This window comes from Dendrobates tinctorius, unplaced genomic scaffold (assembly GCF_039654945.1).
Source record: "Dendrobates tinctorius isolate UK_male_01 unplaced genomic scaffold, ASM3965494v1 ptg000353l, whole genome shotgun sequence".
Classification (NCBI taxonomy): Eukaryota; Metazoa; Chordata; class Amphibia; order Anura; family Dendrobatidae; genus Dendrobates; species Dendrobates tinctorius.
Genome location: NW_027362019.1, coordinates 1547597 through 1571471, shown reverse-complemented (window position 1 = coordinate 1571471; position 23875 = coordinate 1547597). Strand labels below are relative to the sequence as shown.

The 23875-nt window shown below is 52.2% G+C and overlaps 1 protein-coding gene across 9 annotated transcripts in view; it reads right to left on the bottom strand.

Moving 5' to 3' along the window:
* TPM2 (tropomyosin 2) overlaps positions 1-23875 on the bottom strand; it is a 103928-nt gene that overhangs the window by 27631 nt on the left and 52422 nt on the right. For 4 of the 9 annotated variants that reach the window (XM_073562489.1, XM_073562491.1, XM_073562490.1 and 1 more), the window contains exons 3-5: positions 6667-6800; positions 4122-4239; positions 3463-3533 (exon numbers count right to left, since the gene is read on the bottom strand). In XM_073562489.1, the coding sequence (XP_073418590.1) occupies positions 3463-3533; positions 4122-4239; positions 6667-6800 (323 nt within the window). Of the gene's footprint in view, positions 1-3462; positions 3534-4121; positions 4240-6666; positions 6801-9255; positions 9395-18045; positions 18168-23875 lie in introns of those variants that run through there. The other 5 variants (XM_073562496.1, XM_073562495.1, XM_073562494.1 and 2 more) reach the window with 5 other exon arrangements.

The following is a 23875-nucleotide window of genomic DNA, read 5'->3' as shown; positions in this document are numbered from 1 at the left end:
ATTCTGCAGATTCTGTACCTACTTTATTGCCTACCATCAACAGGTGCAGGTGACAGTCTACAATGCCTTGTGAAAGTCTTCATACTCTGTAAACACTTCCACACTTTTCACGTAACACCCACAAACTTAAATGTACTTTATTTGGATTTTCTTTCATACCGACAAGAGTAGCGAGTTTTTGTGACGTGCAAAGGAAATGATACATCATTTTCTAATTGTGAAGATATACATCTGATCATTGTGAGGTGCATTAGTAAACAGGTCTCTGTAGTCGGATACCCCTAAATAAAAACCTGAATGACCAATCACCTCCTGAACTCACATAATTAGTACACTGCGTTCACCTGGGTGTGATTTCTTCTTAGTGTAACTACAGTTGTTCTCTGAAAGCCTCAGAGGTTTGAGAAGACTGGGGAACCAACAGCATCATGAAAACCAAGGAGCCCACCAAACAGGTCAGGGATAAAGTTGTGGAGAAGAGTATGGCAGGGTGAGATTATAAAAAATAGTCCAAGCTCTGAATATCTCCTGATGCAATGTTCAATCCATCATCCAAAAATGGAAGGAGTATTGGCATAACTGCAAAACTCCCAAGACATGGCCGCACACCCAACCTGACATCCCAAGCAACAAGAACACTAATTAGAGAAGCAGCCAAGACGCACATGGTCACTGGAGGATCTGCAAACATTCACAGCTCAGGTGGGAGAATCTGTCCACAGGAGAACTATTAGCTGTGTACTCCACAAATCTGGCCATTAAGAAGAGTGACAAGAAGAAAAACATTTCTGAAAGTCATAAGAAGTCTAATTTGCAAAAATCCATGATGTAGCGGATACAGCAAGAATGTGGAAGAAGGTTCTCTGCTCAGATGAGACCAAAGGAGAACTGTTTGGGCTCAATGCAAAATGCTGTGTGTGGTGGAAAATTAACAGTGCACATCACCATGAAAACATCATCCACACTGTCACACATGGTGGTGGCAGCATCATGCTGTGGGGAGACTTTTCTTAAGCAGGGGTAGGGAAGCTGGTCAGAGTTGATGCAAATGTGAATGGAGCTAAATACAGGACAATCATGGAGAAAAATTGAGACTGGGACTGGGGTGTAAGTTCACCTTCCAGCAGGACAACGACCCTCAACATCCTGCCAGAGTTACATCTTTAAGTGTGTAAAGACAATGTCACAGGACCTCAGTGAGGGAAAAGGGCGGTCAGGCGTCGTGTTGTCACAGGTCACTATGGGGGAGGTGGGGTCCTAAGTGTATAAGATGTCAAAGGACCACTGTTGGGGGGGTTTCCAGATGAAGAGATGTCAAAGGGTCACAGCCAGGGGTCCCAACTATAGTGATGTGCTAGATTCACCGTTGGGGGGTCCTGGGTGTAGCGATGTCAGAGAACCACAGTAACGGGGGGTTTAGATCAAATTATATTCCTGTGTGTGAACGTCCCAGTCCAGACCCAAATCCCAGAGAATCTGCTGCAAGACATGAAAATTACTGATCACAGATGACTCCATCTAATCTCACTGAGCGAGAGCGAGGGGCCAAAGAGCAAGGGGCAAAATGTCACCGCAAGATGTGCAAAGCTGGAGAGACAGAGCCCAAAGGACTGCAGAGAAAGCTGGAGACAGACCCCTAAAGACTGCAGAGAAAGCTGGAGAGATAGACCCCCAAAGACTGCAGAGAAAGGTGGAGAGACAGACCAAAAGAAAATGCAAAGAAAGGAGAGACAGACCCCAAAAGACTGCAGAGAAAGCTGGACAGACCAAAAGACTGGAGAGAAAGCTCGAAAGACAGACCCCAAAAGAGTGCAGAGAAAGCTGAAGAGACAGACCCCAAAAGACTAGAGAGAAAGCTGGAGAGACAGACCCCAAAAGACTGCAGAGATAGCTGAAGAGACGGACCCAAAAAGACAGGAGAGAAAGCTGGAGAGACAGACCCCAAAAGACTGCAGAGAAAGCTGGAGAGACAGACCCCAAAAAACTGCAGAGATAGCTGGAGAGACAGACCCCAAAAGACTGCAGAGATAGCTGAAGAGACACCCCAAAAGACTGCAGAGAAAGCTGGAGAGACAGAGCCCAAAAGACTGGAGAGAAAGCTGAGGAGACAGACCCCCAAAGACTGTAGAGATAGCTGAAGAGACAGACCCAAAAAGACTGGAGAGAAAGCTGGAGAGACAGAGCCCAAAAGACTGGAGAGAAAGCTGGAGAGACAGACCCCCTAAGACTGTATAGATAGTTGAAGAGACAGACCCAAAAAGACTGGAGAGAAAGCTGGAGAGACAGACCCCAAAAGACTGCAGAGAAAGCTGGAGAGACAGAGCCCAAAAGACTGGAGAGAAAGCTGAAGAGACAGACCCCCAAAGACTGCAGAGAAAGGTGGAGAGACAGACCCCAAAAGACTGCAGAGAAAGATGGAGAGACAGACCCCAAAAGACTGGAGAGAAAGCTGGGGATACAGACCCCAAAAGACTGCAGATAAAGCTGAAGAGACAGACCCCAAAAGACTGGAGAGAAAGCTGGAGAGACAGATCCCAAAAGACTGCAGAGAAAGCTGGAGAGACAGACCCCAAAAGACTGCAGATAAAGCTGAAGAGACAGACCCCAAAAGACTGGAGAGAAAGCTGGAGAGACCGACCCCAAAAGACTGCAGAGAAAGCTGGAGAGACAGACCCCAAAAGACTGCAGAGAAAGCTGAAGAGACAGACCCCAAAAGACTGGAGAGAAAGCTGAAGAGACAGACCCCCAAAGACTGCACAGAAAGCTGGAGAGACAGACCCCAAATGACTGGAGAGAAAGCTGGAGAGACAGACCCCAAAAGACTGCAGAGAAAGCAGAAGCGACAGACCCCAAAAGACTGCAGAGAAAGCTGGAGAGACAGACCCCAAAAGACAGCAGAGAAAGCTGGAGAGACAGACCCCAAAAGACTGGAGAGAAAGCTGGAGAGACAGACCCCAAAAGACTGGAGAGAAAGCTGGAGAGACAGACCCCAAAAGACAGCAGCATTAATTGCAGAGTAAGATGTTCCTACAAAGTACTGACTCCGGGGCTGAACACTAATGCACCTCACAATGTTCACATTTCTATACATAAAATATTTAGAAAACCTCGTATCATTTCCGTCACTCGTCACTATCTCGCTACTTGGTGTCACAGAAAAACCTGATTTCAGTTTGTGGGTGTAATGTGGAAAATGTGGAAATGTTCAGGACGTATGAATACGGTAGTGTATCTGGGGGCTTCACAGAGATGAGGGTCGGGGAACAGAAGGCCTCTGATTTCCGAGCTGACTTTTGTTCTTCAGGAGATAACCAGAGATGTCTGACAGCCGCGCTCTCGTGGAGCACACAGAAGCGCTCATGAGACAGCTGCCGTACTTTACTATTTCTTACTAGTGCTGGTAGCTTCGCGCTCCATGAAGAGAATGGACGTATCCCACTCCATGAGCCGCCTGTTACTCACCTCTCAGCCACCTCTGCTCTCTCTTCAGATCGTTCTAATTCTCCCTCTATAACTACTAGTTTGCGGGCAACCTGCAAGAGACAAGAGGACAGGTAAGACCCCAACCACCTTCATCTACTAGGAAACAATCATTATGTCTGCTCCTCTGTACCCTAAAAATCAGTACATGGGTCAGAGGGTCCCTGGTGCTCCTGTGATAGCGTGATAACATGCACAACGGAGGTTCTCCTGTAATATCACAGGACCATGGCTGGGGCCCAAGATATAAAGATGTCATAGGACCAAAGTTGAGGGGGTTCAGGGTGAAGTGACGTCAGAGGGCCACAGCCAGGGGTCCAGAGCATAGTTATGTAGTAGATTCACAGTTGGGGGGTCCCGGGTGTAGAGATGTCAGAGAACCACAGTCGTGAGGGTCTCAGGTGTACTGGTGTTACAGAACCACAGTCGGGGGGGCTCCCGGATGTAATGATGTCACAGGACCACAGTCTGGGAGGGGGGAGTCCCGGGTGTAGCGATGTCAAAGGACCATGATCTCAACTGATTTATAGTAGGAGTGAGGAGCAGAGCAGACACCTTAATGTTCCCATGTTCTCGCTAAGGGTTATGGTGGATATGTAGGGGACACACCCCAAGTGTCCGTTGCCACCCGCAGGACTCACCTCCTCATACTTCCGGTCAGAGTCCTCAGCGACGTGCTTGGCTTCTTTGAGCTGCAGGTCCTGGTCGTGCATCTTCTCCTCGTCTTTGGTGGCCCTGTTCTCAATGACTTTCATTCCTCTGAAAAAGAGACGTGAATTAGTCCCAAAGATCCCAGGAGAGACCTTGTGCAATAGTCTGCGGGAAATATCAATGTGTTAGTGTCACACCGGCAATTCATCATCTTATTCACTGCAGTCATTGCTCTGCCTCACCTCGTGCCAGTCCGTCTCACCGAGTTGCCTCTTGCAGCACTCCCATCACTGCTGCATCTTCCTGCTATCTAAACCAGGCTCAGCCAGACTCTGCAGGAATTCAACCCTGCTGTGTCCTGCATAGTTCTGCTTCCCTGGCCTATCCCGTCAGCAGTGGATGTGTTCGGCAGCTCTTCCCTCCACTCCTTGCCTGAGCTTTGGTTGCAGCTGGCATCTATTCCCTAGTTAAGGTGTTTTGTTGTTTGTCTCTCCTGTTTCTCAACAGGATTGTCTTCTTGTTTTGCCTCATATCTCTGCTCCTGACACCAGCTAGATATTTTGAACCTGTGCTGCCTGCCCTGACCTCTAACTTCCTGACCATGTCTTTGTCTCTGCAGTCTGTACTTCATGCTCTGCCTCTGGCCCTTCGGTCAGCTGCTGCAGGTCAGTGGACTGCCCTGGAGTGGTGTCTGGCGTCTACCAGCAGCCCATCCTATCCCATAACCAGGTAGCTACAAATCCGGCGTAATCTCAGCCATTGGCACCCCCCCCGCTGTCACAGTCAGGAGGTAGAGGAGTGATGACATGCAGATCTGCAGCGGTACATGTATATCACTATATACCGTGGATGTAGAATATATACACATCCATGTAAAATCCCAGATTTTTGCCATGCAGAATAATTTCAGATTTTTTTTCTTTAACAATGTCGCCCATAATCCTTACAAATTCAGCAAGAAACAAACTGAAATCTTTTTTGGTGAAAAAAAAGAAAAAGTAAATAATGTGGTTGTATATATCTGCACACCCTTAGTAATACTTTGTTGCTGTTTCCTGTGAATTTCGGGTAGCATACAGTCTTTTGGGGTCTGGGTGTAGCAACGCGGAACATCTAGAATTAGCGATCTTTGCAGGCTCTTCCTTACAGCAGCTCCACATCTGTCAGATTGAGGGGGCATCTCCTGTGTACAGCGCCCTCTTCAGGTCACCAAAGATTGCGGGGGCCTCTCCTGTGTACGGCGCCCTCTTCAGGTCACCACAGTGTCCCATGAGCTCAGGTCTGGGTTGGGCTTGGCCATTCCAAAACTTCTATCTCCTTCTGGAGAAGTGATTCATTTGATGGTTTGAACGTCGCTTAGGGTTGTTGTTGCGTTGCCATTCCTCATCTTCATCTTTTTACCAGAGGCCGGAAGGTTTGAAGTAAAATTCTCTAATATTTTTTCTGTTCATAATTCCGTCCACCGTGAGTGAAGTTCCAGTTACAGCTGCTGAAAAACGGCCCCAGAGTACAATGTTGCCTCCACCGTGCCTCACTGTGGGGATGGTGATCTTCTGGTGATGGGCGGTGTTGACTTTGTTTGTGCCTTTTGGAGTTATGGACAAAAAAACCCACTTTGGTCTCAGACATAACATGTTTTCACATGCACGTTCCCTACGTGATGGGGGTTTTGGTAAAACATTGTCGAGCTTGGATGTATTTCTTTGTCAGCAAACACTTCCATCTTGCCTTCCGACCCCACAGGCCAGACATATGACGAAAACAGACGATTGTTATATTCAGGACACAACCAGGACTGGCTGGAAATTACTGCAGTTCCTTTAATGTTGCCGTCAGCCCCCCGGCAACGTCCAAGGATGATTTTCTGCTTCTCTTTTTGTCTATTTTGAGTCTGAATGATGAATCCAATTTGCACCCTGGAAATTGCGGCACTCATGTTACACTTATAAGCAGTAATAAGAAGACGGACACACACATCTGTAAGACAGTTTACAAGATTTGTAAAGATTTATATTAATAAACCTTGGAACTGCATGTGAGAGGCGGTCTTCCAATTACTGTTCATAAGTTTTGAGGAATGATCACTTCTCGGTAAAGTCACTGCCGGGCCAGATTTCAGACCCTTCTTCATGATATTTCACGGCGTCTCGGTAGATCTAATGCCTGGCAAATGTCTCTGTATTATCTCCTGATTGACAACTTTCCACACTGAGATCCTTTGCTGTGTTGTCAGCTATTTGCAGACCAAAAAAGGTGCGGACAATCCTCCTCACACTTATGCAATCACATTATAGCTTTATTCTTTTTACTTTCCAACCAACCTGATTTCAGCTTGTTTCTCAATGAATCTGCATAGATGAGCATGAATACAAGAGGAGAAAGCTCTGCAATGATTCTTGGATGATTATTTTCCATGACTGAAACGTCTTATTTTACCTGGGATGGGTAGACTTGTTATAAACACTGTATCTGTGAAGAGGTGGAGGAGAGGTGCACTGCAGATGGCAGTGCTGTGTCCAGCACGGTCTCACTCACCTCTCGCTCTCGTCTACTGCCTTCTCGGTCTCCTCCAGCTTCTGCAGTCCGGTGGCCAGACGCTCCTGTGCCCGGTCCAGCTCCTCCTCCACCAGCTGGATGCGTCTGTTCAGAGACGCTACGTCGGCCTCTGCCTGAAACACAGGAAATCACAGGGCACTGAGCAGAGAATGCTGGAGGAGCTTCTACCCCACCTGTGGGTGGCGCTAATGGGAGCAGTGCCCCACAGCTAAACCTGGTACAAGAGAGAAACAACAGGTCAGAGCAGGCTCAGGAGCCAGATCAGGAGCTGCCCCTCCATGGGGTCCAAACTCATCATCACATTGTCCGCCTGCAGGTCTATGCTCTACATCACACCATCCCTCTGGGGGTCTCTCCTCAGCATTACACCATCCCCGGGGTCTCTCCTCAGCGTCACACCATCCCCGGGGTCTCTCCTCAGCATCACACCATTCCCGGGGTCTCTCCTCAGCGTCACACCATCCCCGGGGTCTCTCCTCAGTGCTACACCATCACCGGGGTCTCTCCTCAGCGCTACACCATCCCCGGGGTCTCCTCAGCGTCACACCATCCCCGGGGTCTCTCCTCAGCATTACACCATCCCCGGGGTCTCTCCTCAGCTCACACCATCCCCAGGGTCTCTCCTCAGCGTCACACCATCCCCGGGCTCTCTCCTCATCATTACACCATCCCCGGGGGTCTCTCCTCATCATTACACCATCCCCAGGGGTCTCTCCTCATCATTACACCATCCTCGGGGTCTCTCCTCATCATTACACCATCCTCGGGGTCTCGCCTCATCATTACGCCATCCCCGGGGTCTCTCCTCAGCGTTACACCATCCCCGGGGTCTCTCCTCGTCATTACACCATCCCTCTGGGGGTCTCTCCTCAGCGTCACACCATCCCCGGGGTTCTCCTCAGCGTCACACCATCCCCGGGGTCTCTCCTCAGCGTTACACCATCCCCGGGGTCTCTCCTCATCATTACAGCATCCCCGGGGTCTCTCCTCATCGTTACACCATCCCCGGGGTCTCTCCTCAGCATTACAGCATCCCCCGGGTCTCTCCTCATCGTTACACCATCCCCGGGGTCTCTCCTCATTATTACAGCATCCCTGGGGTCTCTCCTCATCATCACAGCATCCCCGGGGTCTCTCCTCATCATTACAGCACCCCTGGGGTCTCTCCTCATTATTGCACCACCCCCCGGGGTCTCTCCTCATTATTGCACCATCCCCGGGGTCTCTCCTCATTATTTCACCATCCCCAGGGTTTCTCCTCATCCTTATAAGCCCTACACACCAATATTAAACCCTTTTCCATTCTGGTGGCCAGGTACACAGGATAGTGTATGACATAACATAGACCGGGCACAGCTGTAGGTAATGAATAATTACTGAATGTGCAGGTAAATGTGACACCGGCGAGCACCAGCTCATGTAATATTCAACAACACAGATCACACCTGATCACGGGGCAGGAGCTGAACTGTGCCCATCTATGTTCACAATGAGGATGAACTTCAGGTGATGATGACCACAGTCTCCATCCCAATAATAGGGAATGTACCAAGAGGGGTGTTGGGGCTCAGAGGTGGCAACTAGGTGTGGCCCATGACTGAAATATGGAAAACAGGGTGTAGGGAGGATACCTGGACGGTGTAAGGACAGTACTCAGCAGTATGGAGGGCATGAGGTATAAGGAAACTCGGCAGTATGGAGGACATGAGGTATAAGGAAACTCGGCAGTATGGAGGACATGAGATCTGTGTTAGGAGGATATTCAGCAGTATGGAGGACATGAGATCTGTGTTAGGAGGATACTCAGAAGTATGGAGGACATGAGGTATAAGGATACTCAGCAGTATGGAGGACATGAGATCTGTGTTAGGAGGATACTCAGAAGTATGGAGCACATGATGTATAAGGTTACTCAGCAGTATGGAGGACATGAGATCTGTGTTAGGAGGATACTCAGAAGTATGGAGGACATGAGGTATAAGGATACTCAGCAGTATGGAGGACATGAGATCTGTGTTAGGAGGATACTCAGAAGTATGGAGGACATGAGGTATAAGGATACTCAGCAGTATGGAGGACATGAGATCTGTGTTAGGAGGATACTCAGCAGTATGGAGGACATGAGATCTGTGTTAGGAGGATACTCAGCAATATGGAGGACATGACATCTGTGTTAGGAGGATACTCAGCAATATGGAGGACATGAGATCTGTGTTAGGAGGATACTCAGCAATATGGAGGACATGAGATCTGTGTTAGGAGGATACTCAGCAGTATGGAGGACATGAGATCTGTGTTAGGAGGATACTCAGCAATATGGAGGACATGAGATCTGTGTTAGGAGGATACTCAGCAATATGGAGGACATGAGATGTGTGTTAGGAGGATACTCAGCAATATGGAGGACATGAGATGTGTATTAGGAGGATACTCGGCACCACAGGAATAACTAGGCAAACATTCATCCAGACGTTCCTGAACTGCAGACCTCCAACACCACTGTATAAACAGAATTATAACAAGCAGCTCTCAAACGTCTGTTCCGAAAGTCCACGAGACCCTTCTTACCCTCTCCCGAGCCTCCCTCTCCATAGCCAGCTCCTTCCTTAGCTGATCTCCACGCTCCTCAGCATTATCCACCTTCTGCTGAAGATCCTGGATCTTCTTCCTCACTGCCGCTATTGAGGTGGCACCAGGCAAGGACGACCTAGAGGTGAGTCTACTCTGTACCTCATTGTGTAATATTGTGAAGAAGCGCTGATGCAAAGAATAGAGAAGAGCTCACCGGGGTGCAAGAGTGGGTCTACAACTCAACCCATCAGAACTGAAAAATACCAATGTAACCTAAAACTAACTGGTATCATACCCAGAGTTGAAGCTGAACTCTCACTCCAATGAGTGCACCACCCAACAGCCGTAATGTCACCACCACCCATGACGTCATCACCGCCTCTAATGTCACAACCCATAATATCACCACGATATATTGTCACTACCATCCATGATGTCCCTAGCACTGATGTCGCCTCCTCCCGTGACTGCACTCATTAGCAAATAAGAGGATTTAGTGGACAGGATGAAATACTGATACAAAAGGCTTCAGATGTGAAGGATGGTCCTCAGGACCAAGTCCTCACCACAACAAAAAATTGCCAGAATTCTTCATACATGATGTAACCTCTCTGGACCCGATATTAGCTCCTTACTATCCAAAATCCCATAATGTCTGTCCACTATTTCATCCTTCTTCTCTGCAAGATCTCAAAAACTGAATCTGGACAAAACAGAATTCATCATTTTTCCCTCAAACCCTCCAAAGGACCTATCCATGAAAGTAAATGGCGGCCCACTCTCCCCAGTCCCACAAGCTCGCTGCCTCAGGGCAACCCTAGACTCTAGTCTCTCCTATAAACCACATATCCGAGCCCTTATCACGTAATGACCACTCCAACTCTAAAATATTTTCCAGATCCGTACATTCCTTAACCCCTTAACGACCTGGGGTATTTTTGGTTTTACGTTTTCGTTTTTTGCTCCCCTTGTTTCCAGAGCTATAACTTTTTTATTTTTCCGTCTATATGGCCATGTGAGGGCTTATTTTTTGCGGGATGAGTTGTACTTTTGAACGACACCATTGCTTTTACCATGTTGTGTACTAGAAAACGGGAAAAAAATTCCAAGTGCGGTGAAATTGCAAAAAAAAGTGCAATCCCACACTTGCTTTTTACTTGGCTTTTTTGCTAGGTTCACTAAATGCTAAAACTGCCCTGCCATTATGATTCTCCAGGTCATTACGAGTTCATAGACACCAAACATGTCTGGGTTCTGTTTTATCTAAGTGGTGAAAAAAAATTCCAAAATTTGTAAAAAAAAAAGTTGCCATTTTCCGAGACCCGTAGCGTCTCCATTTTTCGTGATCTGGGGTCGGGTGGGGTCTTATTTTTTGCGCGCCGGGCTGACGTTTTTAATGATACCACTTTTTTGCAGATACGATCTTTTGATCCCCCGTTATTGCATTTTAATGCAATGTCACAGCGAGCAAAAAAACGTAATTCCGGCGGTTCGATTTTTCTTCCCGCTACGCCGTTTAGCGATCGGGTTAATGCTTTTTTTATTGATAGATCGGGCGATTCTGAACGCAGCGATACCTAATATGTGTAGGTTTGATTTTTTTTAATTGTTTTATTTTGAATGGGGCGAAAGGGGGGTGATTTAAACTTTTCTTTTTTTTATATTTTTTAAAACATTTTTTTTTTATTTTGGCATGCTTCAATAGTCTCTATGGGGGCTGGAAGCATTCCATACTTGATTGGCTCTGCTACATAGAGGCGATGAGCAGATCGTCCAACGGTGTGTGCACACGCTGCGGATTCTGCTGCGGATCCGCAGCGGTTTTGGCCCTGGAGATCCACAGCAGTTTTTGCTGCAGTGTACAGTACCTTTATATTCTATGGAAAACAAAAACTGCAGTGCACACGGTGCGGATTTCTCCGCAGTTTCAAAACCGCAGCATGTCCATTTTCCATTGCAGAGGTGTCAAACCGCAGGGGAAAACCGCAGGCTGATCCGCAGATAAACCGCAGGTCTTTTCACCTGCGGATTTTGCAAAATCCGCGAGGAAAAATCCGCAGCAGGATCCGCAGTGTGTGCACACACCATAAATGTAGCTTAATTACAGCATTACCACCGGATGGCGCTCATAGCAATGCGGCATCAACAACCATAGATGTCTGCAGGAGACCTCAGGTTGTTATGCCAACGTACCACTGACCCCCGATCACGTGACGGGGGTCGGCGATGCGCGCATTTCCGGCTGCACAGCTGGAAACGCCGGTTAAAAGCCGTTGTCAGCATTTGACAGCGACATTTAACTAGCTAATAGGTGCGGACGGATCATAATTCCACCTGCGCCTATTGCAGGCACATGTCAGCTGTTCAAAACAGCTGACATGTCCCGGCTTTGATTCGGGTTCACCGCCGTAGCCCTCATCAAAGCAGGAGAAACATCCAATGACGGGCTATGTCCGTCATTGGACGTTAAGGGGTTAATCAAGAATCTTCTAAAACCCTAGTCCATGCCCTCATCATCTCCCACCTTTGACTTTTGTAACCTCCTGCTCTGTGGCCTCCCCGTTCACACTCTCGCTCCCTTCCAATTTATCCTAAACTCTGCTGCCCGATGAATCCACCGGTCCCCCCGCTATTCCCCGGCCTCTCCCCTCTGTCAATCATCCACCTGTCCCCCCGCTATTCCCCGGCCTCTCCCCTCTGTCAATCATCCACCTGTCCCCCCGCTATTCCCCGGCCTCTCCCCTCTGTCAATCATCCACCTGTCCCCCGCTATTCCCTGGCCTCTCCCCTCTGTCAATCATCCACCTGCCCCCCGCTATTCCCTGGCCTCTCCCCTCTGTCATTTATCCACCTGTCCCCCGACTATTCCCCGGCCTCTACGCTCTGTCAATCATCCACCTGTCCCCCCGCTATTCCCCAGCCTCTCTCCTCTGTCAATCATCCACCTGTCCCCCCGCTATTCTCCGGCCGCTCCCCTCTGTCAATCAACCACCTGTCCCCCCGCTATTCCCCGGCCTATCTCTTCTATCAATCATCCACCTGTCCCCCCGCTATTCCCCAGCCTCTCCCCTCTGTCAATCATCCACCTGTCCCCCTGCTATTCCCCGGTCTCTCCCCTCTGTCAATCATCCACCTGTCCCCCCGCTATTCTCCGGCCTCTCCCTTCTGTCAATCATCCACCTGTCCCCCCGCTATTCTCCGGCCGCTCCCCTCTGTCAATCATCCACCTGTCCCCCCGCTTTTCCCAGGCCGCTTCCCTCTGTCAATCATCCATCCACCTGTAGCCCCGCTATTTCCCGGCCGCTCCCTTCTGTCAATCACCCACTTGTCCCCCCGCTATTCCCCGGCCTCTCCCTTCTGTCAATCATCCACCTGTCCCCCCGCTATTCTCCGGCCGCTCCCCTCTGTCAATCATCCACCTGTCCCCCCGCTATTCCCCGGCCTCTCCCCTCTGTCAATCATCCTCCCTGTCCCCCCGCTATTCCCCGGCCTCTCCCCTCTGTCAATCATCCACCTGTCCCCCCGCTTTTCCCCAGCCGCTTCCCTCTGTCAATCATCCATCCACCTGTAGCCCCGCTATTCCCCGGCCTCTCCTCTCTGTCAATCATCCACCTGTCCCCCCGCTATTCCCCGGCCTCTCTCCTCTGTCAATCATCCACCTGTCCCCCCGCTATTCTCCGGCCGCTCCCCTCTGTCAATCATCCACCTGTCCCCCCTCCGGCCGCTCCCCTCTGTCAATCATCCACCTGTCCCCCCGCTATTCCCCGGCCTCTCCCTTCTGTCAATCATCCACCTGTCCCCCCGCTATTCTCCGGCTGCTCCCCTCTGTCAATCATCCACCTGTCCCCCCTCCGGCCGCTCCCCTCTGTCAATCATCCACCTGTCCCCCCGCTATTCCCAGGCCTTTTCCCTCTGTCAATCATCCTCCCTGTCCCCCCGCTATTCCCCGGCCTCTCCCCTCTGTCAATCATCCACCTGTCCCCCCGCTATTCCCCGGTCTCTCCCCTCTGTCAATCGTCCACCTGTCCCCCCGCTATTCCCTGGCCTCTCCCAGCTGCCAATCATCCACCTGTCCCCCCGATACTCCCCGACCTCTACCCTCTGTCAATCGTCCACCTGTCCCCCCGCTATTCCCCGTCAGCTCCCCTCTGTCAATCATCCACCTGTCCCCCCGCTATTCCCCGTCAGCTCCCCTCTGTCAATCATCCACCTGTCCCCCCGCTATTCTCCGGCCGCTCCCCTCTGTCAATCATCCACCTGTCCCCCCGCTATTCCCCGGCCTCTCCCCTCTTTCAATCCCTGCACTGGCTCCCCATTACCCAGAGACTCCATTTCAAAACCCTAACCATGACATACAAAGCCATCCACAACCTGTCTCCTCCATACATCTGTGACCTCGTCTCCCGGTACTTACCTGCACACAATCTCCGATCCTCACAAGATCTCCTTCTCTATTCTCCTCTTATCTCCTCTTCCTACAATCTCATACAAGATTTCTCCCGCACATCCCCCCTACTCTGGAAGTCTCTACCCCAACATATCAGACTCTCGCTTACCATGGAAACCTTCAAAAAGAACCTGGAGAACGAGGAGAGCGTGCAGAGACCGGCGACCCAGGAGAACATATTAGCAGAACGAGGAGAGCGTGCAGAGAGCGGCGACACAGGAGAGAGTATTAGCAGAACGAGGAGAGCGTGCAGAGAGCGGCGACCCAGGAGAGCATATTAGCAGAACGAGGAGAACGTGCAGAGAGCGGCGACACAGGAGAGCGTATTAGCAGAAGGAGGAGAGCGTGCAGAGAGCGGCGACACAGGAGAGAGTATTAGCAGAACGAGGAGAGCGTGCAGAGAGCGGCGACACAGGAGAGCGTATTAGCAGAAGGAGGAGAGCGTGCAGAGAGGGGCGACACAGGAGAGCGTATTAGCAGAAGGAGGAGAGCGTGCAGAGAGCGGCGACACAGGAGAGAGTATTAGCAGAACGAGGAGAATGTGCAGAGAGCGGCAACACAGGAGAGCGTATTAGCAGAAGGAGGAGAGCGTGCAAAGACCGGCGACCCAGGAGAGCATATTAGCAGAACGAGGAGAGCGTGCAGAGAGCGGCGACCCAGGAGAGCATATTAGCAGAACGAGGAGAACGTGCAGGAAGCGGCGACACAGGAGAGAGTATTAGCAGAATGAGAGCGTGCAGAGAGGGGCGACACAGGAGAGAGTATTAGCAAAACGAGGAGAGCGTGCAGAGAGCGGCGACACAGGAGAGAGTATTAGCAGAACGAGGAGAATGTGCAGGGAGCGGCGACACAGGAGAGCGTATTAGCAGAACGAGGAGAGCGTGCAGAGAGCGGCGACACAGGAGAGAGTATTAGCAGAACAAGGAGAGTGTGCAGAGACCGGCGACACAGGAGAGAGTATTAGCAGAACAAGGAGAGTGTGCAGAGACCGGCGACACAGGAGAGAGTATTAGCAGAACAAGGAGAGTGTGCAGAGACCGGCGACACAGGAGAGAGTATTAGCAGAACGAGGAGAGCGTGCAGAGAGCGGCGACACAGGAGAGAGTATTAGCAGAACGAGGAGAGCGCGCAGAGAGCAGCGACCCAGGAGAGCATATTAGCAGAACGAGGAGAGTGTGCAGAGACCGGCGACACAGGAGAGAGTATTAGCAGAACGAGGAGAGCGTGCAGAGACCGGCGACACAGGAGAGCGTATTAGCAGAACGAGGAGAACGTACAGAGAGCTGCGACACAGGAGAGAGTATTAGCAGAACGAGGAGAGCGTGCAGAGAGCGGCGACACAGGAGAGCGTATTAGCAGAACGAGGAGAGCGTGCAGAGAGCGACGACACAGGAGAGAGTATTAGCAGAACGAGGAGAGCGTGCAGAGAGCGGCGACCCAGGAGAGCATATTAGCAGAACGAGGAGAACGTGCAGAGAGCGGCAACACAGGAGAGCGTATTAGCAGAACGAGGAGAGCGTGCAGAGAGCGGCGACACAGGACAGAGTATTAGCAGAACGAGGAGAGCGTGCAGAGAGCGGCGACCCAGGAGAGCATATTAGCAGAACGAGGAGAGCGTGCAGAGACCGGCGACACAGGAGAGAGTATTAGCAGAACGAGGAGAGCGTGCAGAGAGCGACGACACAGGAGAGCGTATTAGCAGAACGAGGAGAGCGTGCAGAGAGCGGCGACACAGGAGAGAGTATTAGCAGAACGAGGAGAGCGTGCAGAGACCGGCGACACAGGAGAGCGTATTAGCAGAACGAGGAGAACGTGCAGAGAGCGGCGACACAGGAGAGAGTATTAGCAGATCGAGGAGAGCGTGCAGAGACCGGCGACATAGGAGAGAGTATTAGCAGACCGAGGAGAGCGTGCAGAGACCGGCGACACAGGAGAGCGTATTGGCAGAACGAGGAGAGCGCGCAGAGAGCGGCGACACAGGAGAGCGTATTAGCAGAACGAGGAGAGTGTGCAGAGAGCGTCAATACACAGGAGAGAGCACCTGCGGAATAATGAAAGATCACTTTGATCAGTAATACAAGACAGAGCACCATCAGAACAAGGAAAGAGTGCAGTGACCGGCAATGCAAGAAAGCGCACCAGAATAAATAGCAGAGGAACAAGAAAGCACCTACTGGACCCGCAATACCTTACACCACATGTGAATAAATGACCACGTGCGCACACAGAGGTAGCAGAGCAGAGCGATACCGAGAAGGTGAGGTAGATGTCACCTGTTGTCCAATGTAATACCACAGATAACACAGTGATAGCTGTGCCCCTCTCGTCTTATCACCTCCCCCACGAGTTGCCTCTCTCTTCTCCTCACCCCTCCACCAGGTGCCTCTCTCCTCTTCACCTCCTCCACCAGGTGCCCCTCTCTCCTCCTCACCTCCCCCACCAGGTGCCCCTCTCTCCTCCTCACCTCCCCCACCAGGTGCCTCTCTCTTCTCCTCACCCCTCCACCAGGTGTCCCTCTCTCCTCCTCACCTCCCCCACAAGGTGCCTCTCTCTCCTCCTCACCTCCTCCACCAGGTGCCCCTCTCTTCTCCTCACCTCCTCCACCAGATGCCTCTCTCCTCTTCACCTCCTCCACCAGGTGCCCCTCTCTCCTCCTCACCTCCCCCACCAGGTGCCTCTCTCTTCTCCTCACCCCTCCACCAGGTGTCCCTCTCTCCTCCTCACCTCCCCCACAAGGTGCCTCTCTCTCCTCCTCACCTCCTCCACCAGGTGCCCCTCTCTCCTCACTTCCTCCACCAGGTGCCCCTCTCTCCTCCTCACCTCCCCCACAAGGTGCCTCTCTCTCCTCCTCACCTCCCCCACAAGGTGCCTCTCTCTCCTCCTCACCTCCTCCACCAGGTGCCTCTCTCACCTCTCCACCAGGTGCCTCTCTTCTCCTCACCTCCTCTACCAGATGCCTCTCTCTCCTCCTCACCTCCCCCACCAGGTGCCCCTCTCTCCTCCTCACCTCCTCTACCAGATGCCCCTCTCTCCTCCTCACCTCCTCAACCAGGTGCCCCTCTCTCCTCCTCACCTCCTCTACCAGGTGCCCCTCTCTCCTCCTCACCCCCCCCACCAGGTGCCTCTCTCTCCTCCTCACCCCTCCACCATGTGCCCCTCTCTCCCCCTCACCTTCCCCACCAGATGCCCCTCTCTCCTCCTCACCTCCTCAACCAGATGCCTCTCTCTCCTCCTCACCTCCCCCCACCAGGTGCCCCTCTCTCCTCCTCACCTCCCCCACCAGGTGCCCCTCTCTCCTCCTCACCTCCTCTACCAGGTGCCCCTCTCTCCTCCTCACCCCCCCACCAGGTGCCTCTCTCTCCTCCTCACCCCTCCACCATGTGCCCCTCTCTCCTCCTCACCCCTCCACCAGGTGACCTTCTCTCCTCCTCACCTCCTCCACCAGGTGCCCCTCTCTCCTCCTCACCTCCCCCACCAGGTGCCTCTCTCTCCTCCTCACCTCCTCCACCAGGTGCCCCTCTCTCCTCCTCACCTCCTCCACCAGGTGCCCCTCTCTCCTCCTCACCTCCCCCACCAGGTGCCTCTCTCTCCTCCTCACCTCCTCCACCAGGTGCCCCTCTCTCCTCCTCACCTCCTCCACCAGGTGCCCCTCTCTCCTCCTCACCTCCTCCACCAGGTGCCCCTCTCTCCTCCTCACCTCCTCCACCAGGTGCCCCTCTCTCCTCCTCACCTCCTCCACCAGGTGCCCCTCTCTCCTCCTCACCTCCTCCACCAGGTGCCCCTCTCTCCTCCTCACCTCCCCCACCAGGTGCCTATCTCTCCTCCTCACCTCCTCCACCAGGTGCCCCTCTCTCCTCCTCACCTCCTCCACCAGGTGTCTCTCTCTCTCCTCCTCACCCCTCCACCAGGTGCCCCTCTCTCCTCCTCACCTCCCCCACCAGGTGCCTCTCTCTCCTCCTCACCTCCCCCACCAGGTGCCCCTCTCTCCTCCTCACCTCCCCCACCAGGTGTCTCTCTCTCCTCCTCACCTCCTCCACCAGGTGCCCCTCTCTCCTCCTCACCTCCTCCACCAGGTGTCTCTCTCTCCTCCTCACCTCCTCCACCAGGTGCCCCTCTCTCCTCCTCACCTCCTCCACCAGGTGCCCCTCTCTCCTCCTCACCTCCCCCACCAGGTGTCTCTCTCTCCTCCTCACCCCTCCACCAGGTGCCCCTCTCTCCTCCTCACCTCCCCCACCAGGTGCCCCTCTCTCCTCCTCACCTCCCCCACCAGGTGCCTCTCTCTCCTCCTCACCCCTCCACCAGCTGCCCTTCATCGCTCCCCAGGTGCCACCAGTCTGTACCTCATCTTGTGTCTCAGCAGCAGCTGTAGTCACCAGAGCACATCTGTGTCCTCTCCAGGCTGCGATCTTCCTCCGTGATGTAATGACCACCCCCATCATCCTCCTCTCCACCCCTCCCCTCCTGTACACTCAGTATAAGGAGTCACTCAATTCTCATCATTCCATCTATAGACATAATGCCCTCAGCACCACTCACTCCCCGCAATAGTCAGGCCCCCTCTCCACCAGTCACTGCCATAGCCCCGAATCAGGCTGCAGACTCCACAGGCACAGGAGCTGCCCCAGAAGATGAGGAGAACTGCAAAGGGTTCAACCCCTGCACTCCACTACCGTGTGCCTCCCTTGCCCTCCACTACCGTGTGCCTCCCCTGTCCTCCACTACCGTGTGCCTCCACTGCCCTCCACTACCGTGTGCCTCCCCTGCCCTACCACTACCGTGTGCCTCCCCTGTCCTCCACTACCGTCTGCCTCCCCTGCCCTCCACTACCGTGTGCCTCCCCTGCCCTACCACTACCGTGTGCCTCCCCTGTCCTCCACTACCGTCTGCCTCCCCTGCCCTCCACTATCGTGTGCCTCCCCTGCCCTACCACTACCGTGTGCCTCCCCTGCCCTACCACTACCGTGTGCCTCCCCTGTCCTCCACTACCGTGTGCCTCCACTGCCCTCCACTACCGTGTGCCTCCACTGCCCTCCACTACCGTGTGCCTCCCCTGCCCTACCACTACCGTGTGCCTCCCCTGTCCTCCACTACCGTCTGCCTCCCCTGCCCTCCACTACCGTGTGCCTCCCCTGCCCTACCACTACCGTGTGCCTCCCCTGTCCTCCACTACCGTCTGCCTCCCCTGCCCTCCACTATCGTGTGCCTCCCCTGCCCTCCACTACCGTGTGCCTCCACTGCCCTCCACTACCATGTGCCTCCCCTGCTCTATACTACCGTGTGCCTCCCCTGCCCTACCACTACCGTGTGCCTCCCCTGTCCTCCACAACCGTGTGCCTCCCCTGCCCTCCACTACCGTGTGCCTCCACTGCCCTCCACTACCGTGTGCCTCCCCTGCTCTATACTACCGTGTGCCTCCCCTGCCCTATCACTACCGTGTGCCTCCCCTGTCCTCCACTACCGTGTGCCTCCCCTGCCCTCCACTACCGTGTGCCTCCACTGCCCTCCACTACCGTGTGCCTCCCCTGCTCTATACTACCGTGTGCCTCCCCGCCGTACCACTACCGTATGCCTCCCCTGCCCTCCACTACCGTGTGCCTCCCTTGCCCTCCACTACCGTGTGCCTCCCTTGCCCTCCACTACTGTGTGCCTCCTCTGCTCTATACTACCGTGTGCCTCCCCTGCCCTCCACTACCGTGTGCCTCCCCTGCCCTATACTACCGTGTGCCTCCCCTGCCCTCCACTACCGTGTGCCTCCCCTGCCCTCCACTACCGTGTGCCTCCACTGCCCTCCACTACCGTGTGCCTCCCCTGCTCTATACTACCGTGTGCCTCCCCTGCTCTATACTACCGTGTGCCTCCCCTGCCCTCCACTACCGTGTGCCTCCCCTGCCCTATACTACCGTGTGCCTTCCCTGCCCTCCACTACCGTGTGCCTCCCCTGCTCTATACTACCGTGTGCCTCCCCTGCCCTCCACTACCGTGTGCCTCCCCTGCTCTATACTACTGTGTGCCTCCACTGCCGTCCACTACCGTGTGCCTCCCCTGCCCTACACTACCGTGTGCCTCCCCTGCCCTCCACTACCGTGTGCCTCCCCTGCCCTCCACTACCGTGTGCCTCCCCTGCCCTCCACTACCGTGTGCCTCCCCTGCTCTATACTACCGTGTGCCTCCCCTGCCCTACCACTACCGTGTGCCTCCCCTGCCCTCCACTACCGTGTGCCTCCCCTGCCCTCCACTACCGTGTGCCTCCCCTGCTCTATACTACCGTGTGCCTCCCCTGCCCTACCACTACCGTGTGCCTCCCCTGTCCTCCACTACCGTGTGCCTCCCCTGCCCTCCACTACCGTGTGCCTCCACTGCCCTCCACTACCGTGTGCCTCCCCTGCTCTATACTGTGTGCCTCCCCTGCCCTACCACTACCGTATGCCTCCCCTGCCCTCCACTACCGTGTGCCTCCCTTGCCCTCCACTACCGTGTGCCTCCCTTGCCCTCCACTACCGTGTGCCTCCCCTGCTCTATACTACCGTGTGCCTCCCCTGCCCTCCACTACCGTGTGCCTCCCCTGCCCTCCACTACCGTGTGCCTCCCCTGCCCTCCACTACCGTGTGCCTCCCTTGCCCTCCACTACCGTGTGCCTCCCCTGCCCTCCACTACCGTGTGCCTCCCCTGCCCTCCACTACCGTGTGCCTCCCCTGCTCTCCACTACCGTGTGCCTCCACTACCGTGTGCCTCCCCTGCACTTCTGTGACTATGTGTATGTCTGTGTATATGTTTGTATGTGTGTATGTGTGTGTATGTATATGTATGTGTGTGTATGTGTGTGTGTACGTGTGTGTATGTGTATATATGTGTATGTACGTGTGTGTATGTATGTGTACGTGTGTGTGTGTGTATGTGCGTATGTGTGTGTGTACGTGTGTGTGTGTATGTGTGTATGTATGTGTGTGTGTGTGTGTATATATATATGTGTGTATGTGTGTGTGTATGTATATGTATGTATGTGTATGTTCGTGTGTGTGTGTGTATATATGTGTATGTACGTGTGTGTATGTATGGCTTGGCAACTGAGACTTGCACACGCGCACCTGATTCCCGAGTATGTCATCCACAAAATATGTAATGATATAATATATATACATATCATAATGTCTTTTTTGAGCATCTTTGATTCCGCGGTGCTGCTAATGTGGACGGGTTACATATCAACCACAGGTCTAGACTGGTATAGAGGAGAGAGGGCCCTGTCCTCGCGGGCTCACAGTCTACCGCTGCATACCTGTATATATGGATCTAGGTGTGTGTATATTTCTGTGTATATATCTATGAATGTGCATATGCCATAACTGTACATGTGCGGATCCATTCTTATATCAGGGACAGGGGCGTAGCGGTCACAGTCGCAGATAGTGTGAACATGACCAAGCGTGTGCAGGAAGGGAGCCTGCCGATGCCATACACTCCGCTGACTCCCTGTACATCAAAAAAGACCACCGGGCAATCAGAGGCCGCTGACGTCAGCAGGTAGCGCATAGCAGTGACGTCACACATCACCCACAGCAGGCACACCGGCGTCAGCTGCCGGCCACCGCACTGTCTACGGACGAGGCGTCCGCACATCGGAGTGGGGATGGGGAGAACAATGTTTATATGTATGCGTTAGAGAACAGCAGAACGGGGGCATATATACCAGGAAGGAGCCCAGGATGAAGACATATATACCAGGAAGGAACGAAGGATGGAGACATATATACTAGGAAGGAACCAAGGATGGGGACATGTATACCAGGAAGGAGCCAAGGGTAGAGACATATATACTAGGAAGGAACCAAGGATGAGGACATATATACCAGGAAGGAGGCAAGGATGGAGACATATATACCAGGAAGGACATATATACCAGGAAGGAGCCAAGGATGGAGACATATATACCAGGAAGGACATATATACCAGGAAGGAGCAAAGGATGGGGACATATATACCAGGAAGGAACCAAGGGTAGAGACATATATACTAGGAAGGAACCAAGGATGAGGACATATATACCAGGAAGGAGGCAAGGATGGAGACATATATACCAGGAAGGACATATATACCAGGAAGGAGCCAAGGATGGGGACATATATACCAGGAAGGAACCAAGGATGGAGACATATATACTAGGAAGGAACCAAGTATGAGGACATATATACCAGGAAGGAGGCAAGGATGGAGACATATATACCAGGAAGGAGCCCAGGATGGAGACATAAATACCAGGAAGGAACGAAGGATTTATACATATATACCAGAAAGGAGCCAAGGATGGGGACATGTATACCAGAAAGGAGCCAAGGATGGAGACATATATACTATGAAGGAACCAAGGATGGAGACATATATACTAGGAAGGAACCTAGGATAGAGACTTATACCAGGAAGGAGCCCAGGATGGAGCCATATATACTAGGAAGGAGCCCAGGATGGAGACATAAATACCAGGAAGGAACGAAGGATGGATACATATATACCAGAAAGGAGCCAAGGGTAGAGACATATATACTAGGAAGGAACCAAGGATAATAATAATAATAATAAATTTTATTTTTATAGCGCCGACATATTCCGCAGCACTTTACATTTCAGAGGGGATTTGTACAGACAATAGACATTACAGCATAACAATAATCACATACAGTAGATTATAACAAATACCAAGAGGAGTGAGGGCCCTGCTCGCAAGCTTACAGTCTATGAGGAAAGAGGGAGACACGAAAGGTGGGTGGTAACAGTTACCCTGATTGTATGGACCAGTCATAATGTTAAGTGTGTAACAGTACAGACACAGAGGGCTAATGGAGGCATAAAGCATGTGGGAACATGATGCAGGGAACCTGGTTATGGTAAAACTTTTGGCTCTGCCACACAGGGATAGATTAGGTTAATGTGTTGGGGTGGTAGGCCAGTCTGAATAAATGCGTTTTCAGGACACGCTTAAAATTGTGGGTATTGGGGACTAATCGTATTGACCTGGGAAGTGCATTCCAAAGAATTGGCGCGGCACGTGTAAAGTCTTGGAGACGGGAGTGGGAGGTTCTGACTATTGAGGATGCTAATCTCAGGTCATCAGCAGAACGGAGGGCGCGGGTAGGGTGGTATACTGAAACAAGGGAGGAGATGTAGGGTGGTGCTGAGCCATGGAGGGCTTTGTGAGTGAGGGTAATAAGTTTATACTGAATTCTGGAGTGGATGGGTAGCCAGTGTAATGACTGGAGGATGGACATATATACCAGGAAGGAGGCAAGGATGGAGACATATATACCAGGAAGGACAAATATACCAGGAAGGAGCCAAGGATGGGGACATACGGTATATACCAGGAAGGAACCAAGGATGGAGACATATATACTAGGAAGGAACCAAGGATGAGGACATATATACCAGGAAGGAGGCAAGGATGGAGACATATATACCAGGAAGGAACCAAGGATGGAGACATATATACTAGGAAGGAACCAAGGATGAGGACATATATACCAGAAAGGAGCCAAGGATAGGGACATATATACCAGGAAGGAACCAAGGATGGATACATATATACCAGAAAGGAGCCAAGGATGGAGACATATATACCAGGAAAGACATATATATACCAGGAAGGAGCCAAGGATGGGGACAAATATACCAGGAAGGAACCAAGGATGGAGACAAATATACTAGGAAGGAACCAAGGATGAGGACATATATACCAGGAAGGAGGCAAGGATGGAGATATATATACCAGGAAGGAGCCAAGGATGGAGACATATATACCAGGAAGGACATACATACCAGGAAGAAGCCAAGGATGGGGATATATATACCAGGAAGGAACCAAGGATGAGGACATATATACCAGGAAGGAGCCAAGGATGGGGATATATATACCAGGAAGGAACCAAGGATGAGGACATATATACCAGGAAGGAGCCAAGGATGGGGACATATATACCAGGAACGAACCAAGGATGGAGACATATATACTAGGAAGGAACCAAGGATGGAGACATATATACCAGAAAGGAGCCAAGGATGGAGACATATATACCAGGAAAGACATATATATACCAGGAAGGAGCCAAGGATGGGGACAAATATACCAGGAAGGAACCAAGGATGGAGACAAATATTCTAGGAAGGAACCAAGGATGAGGA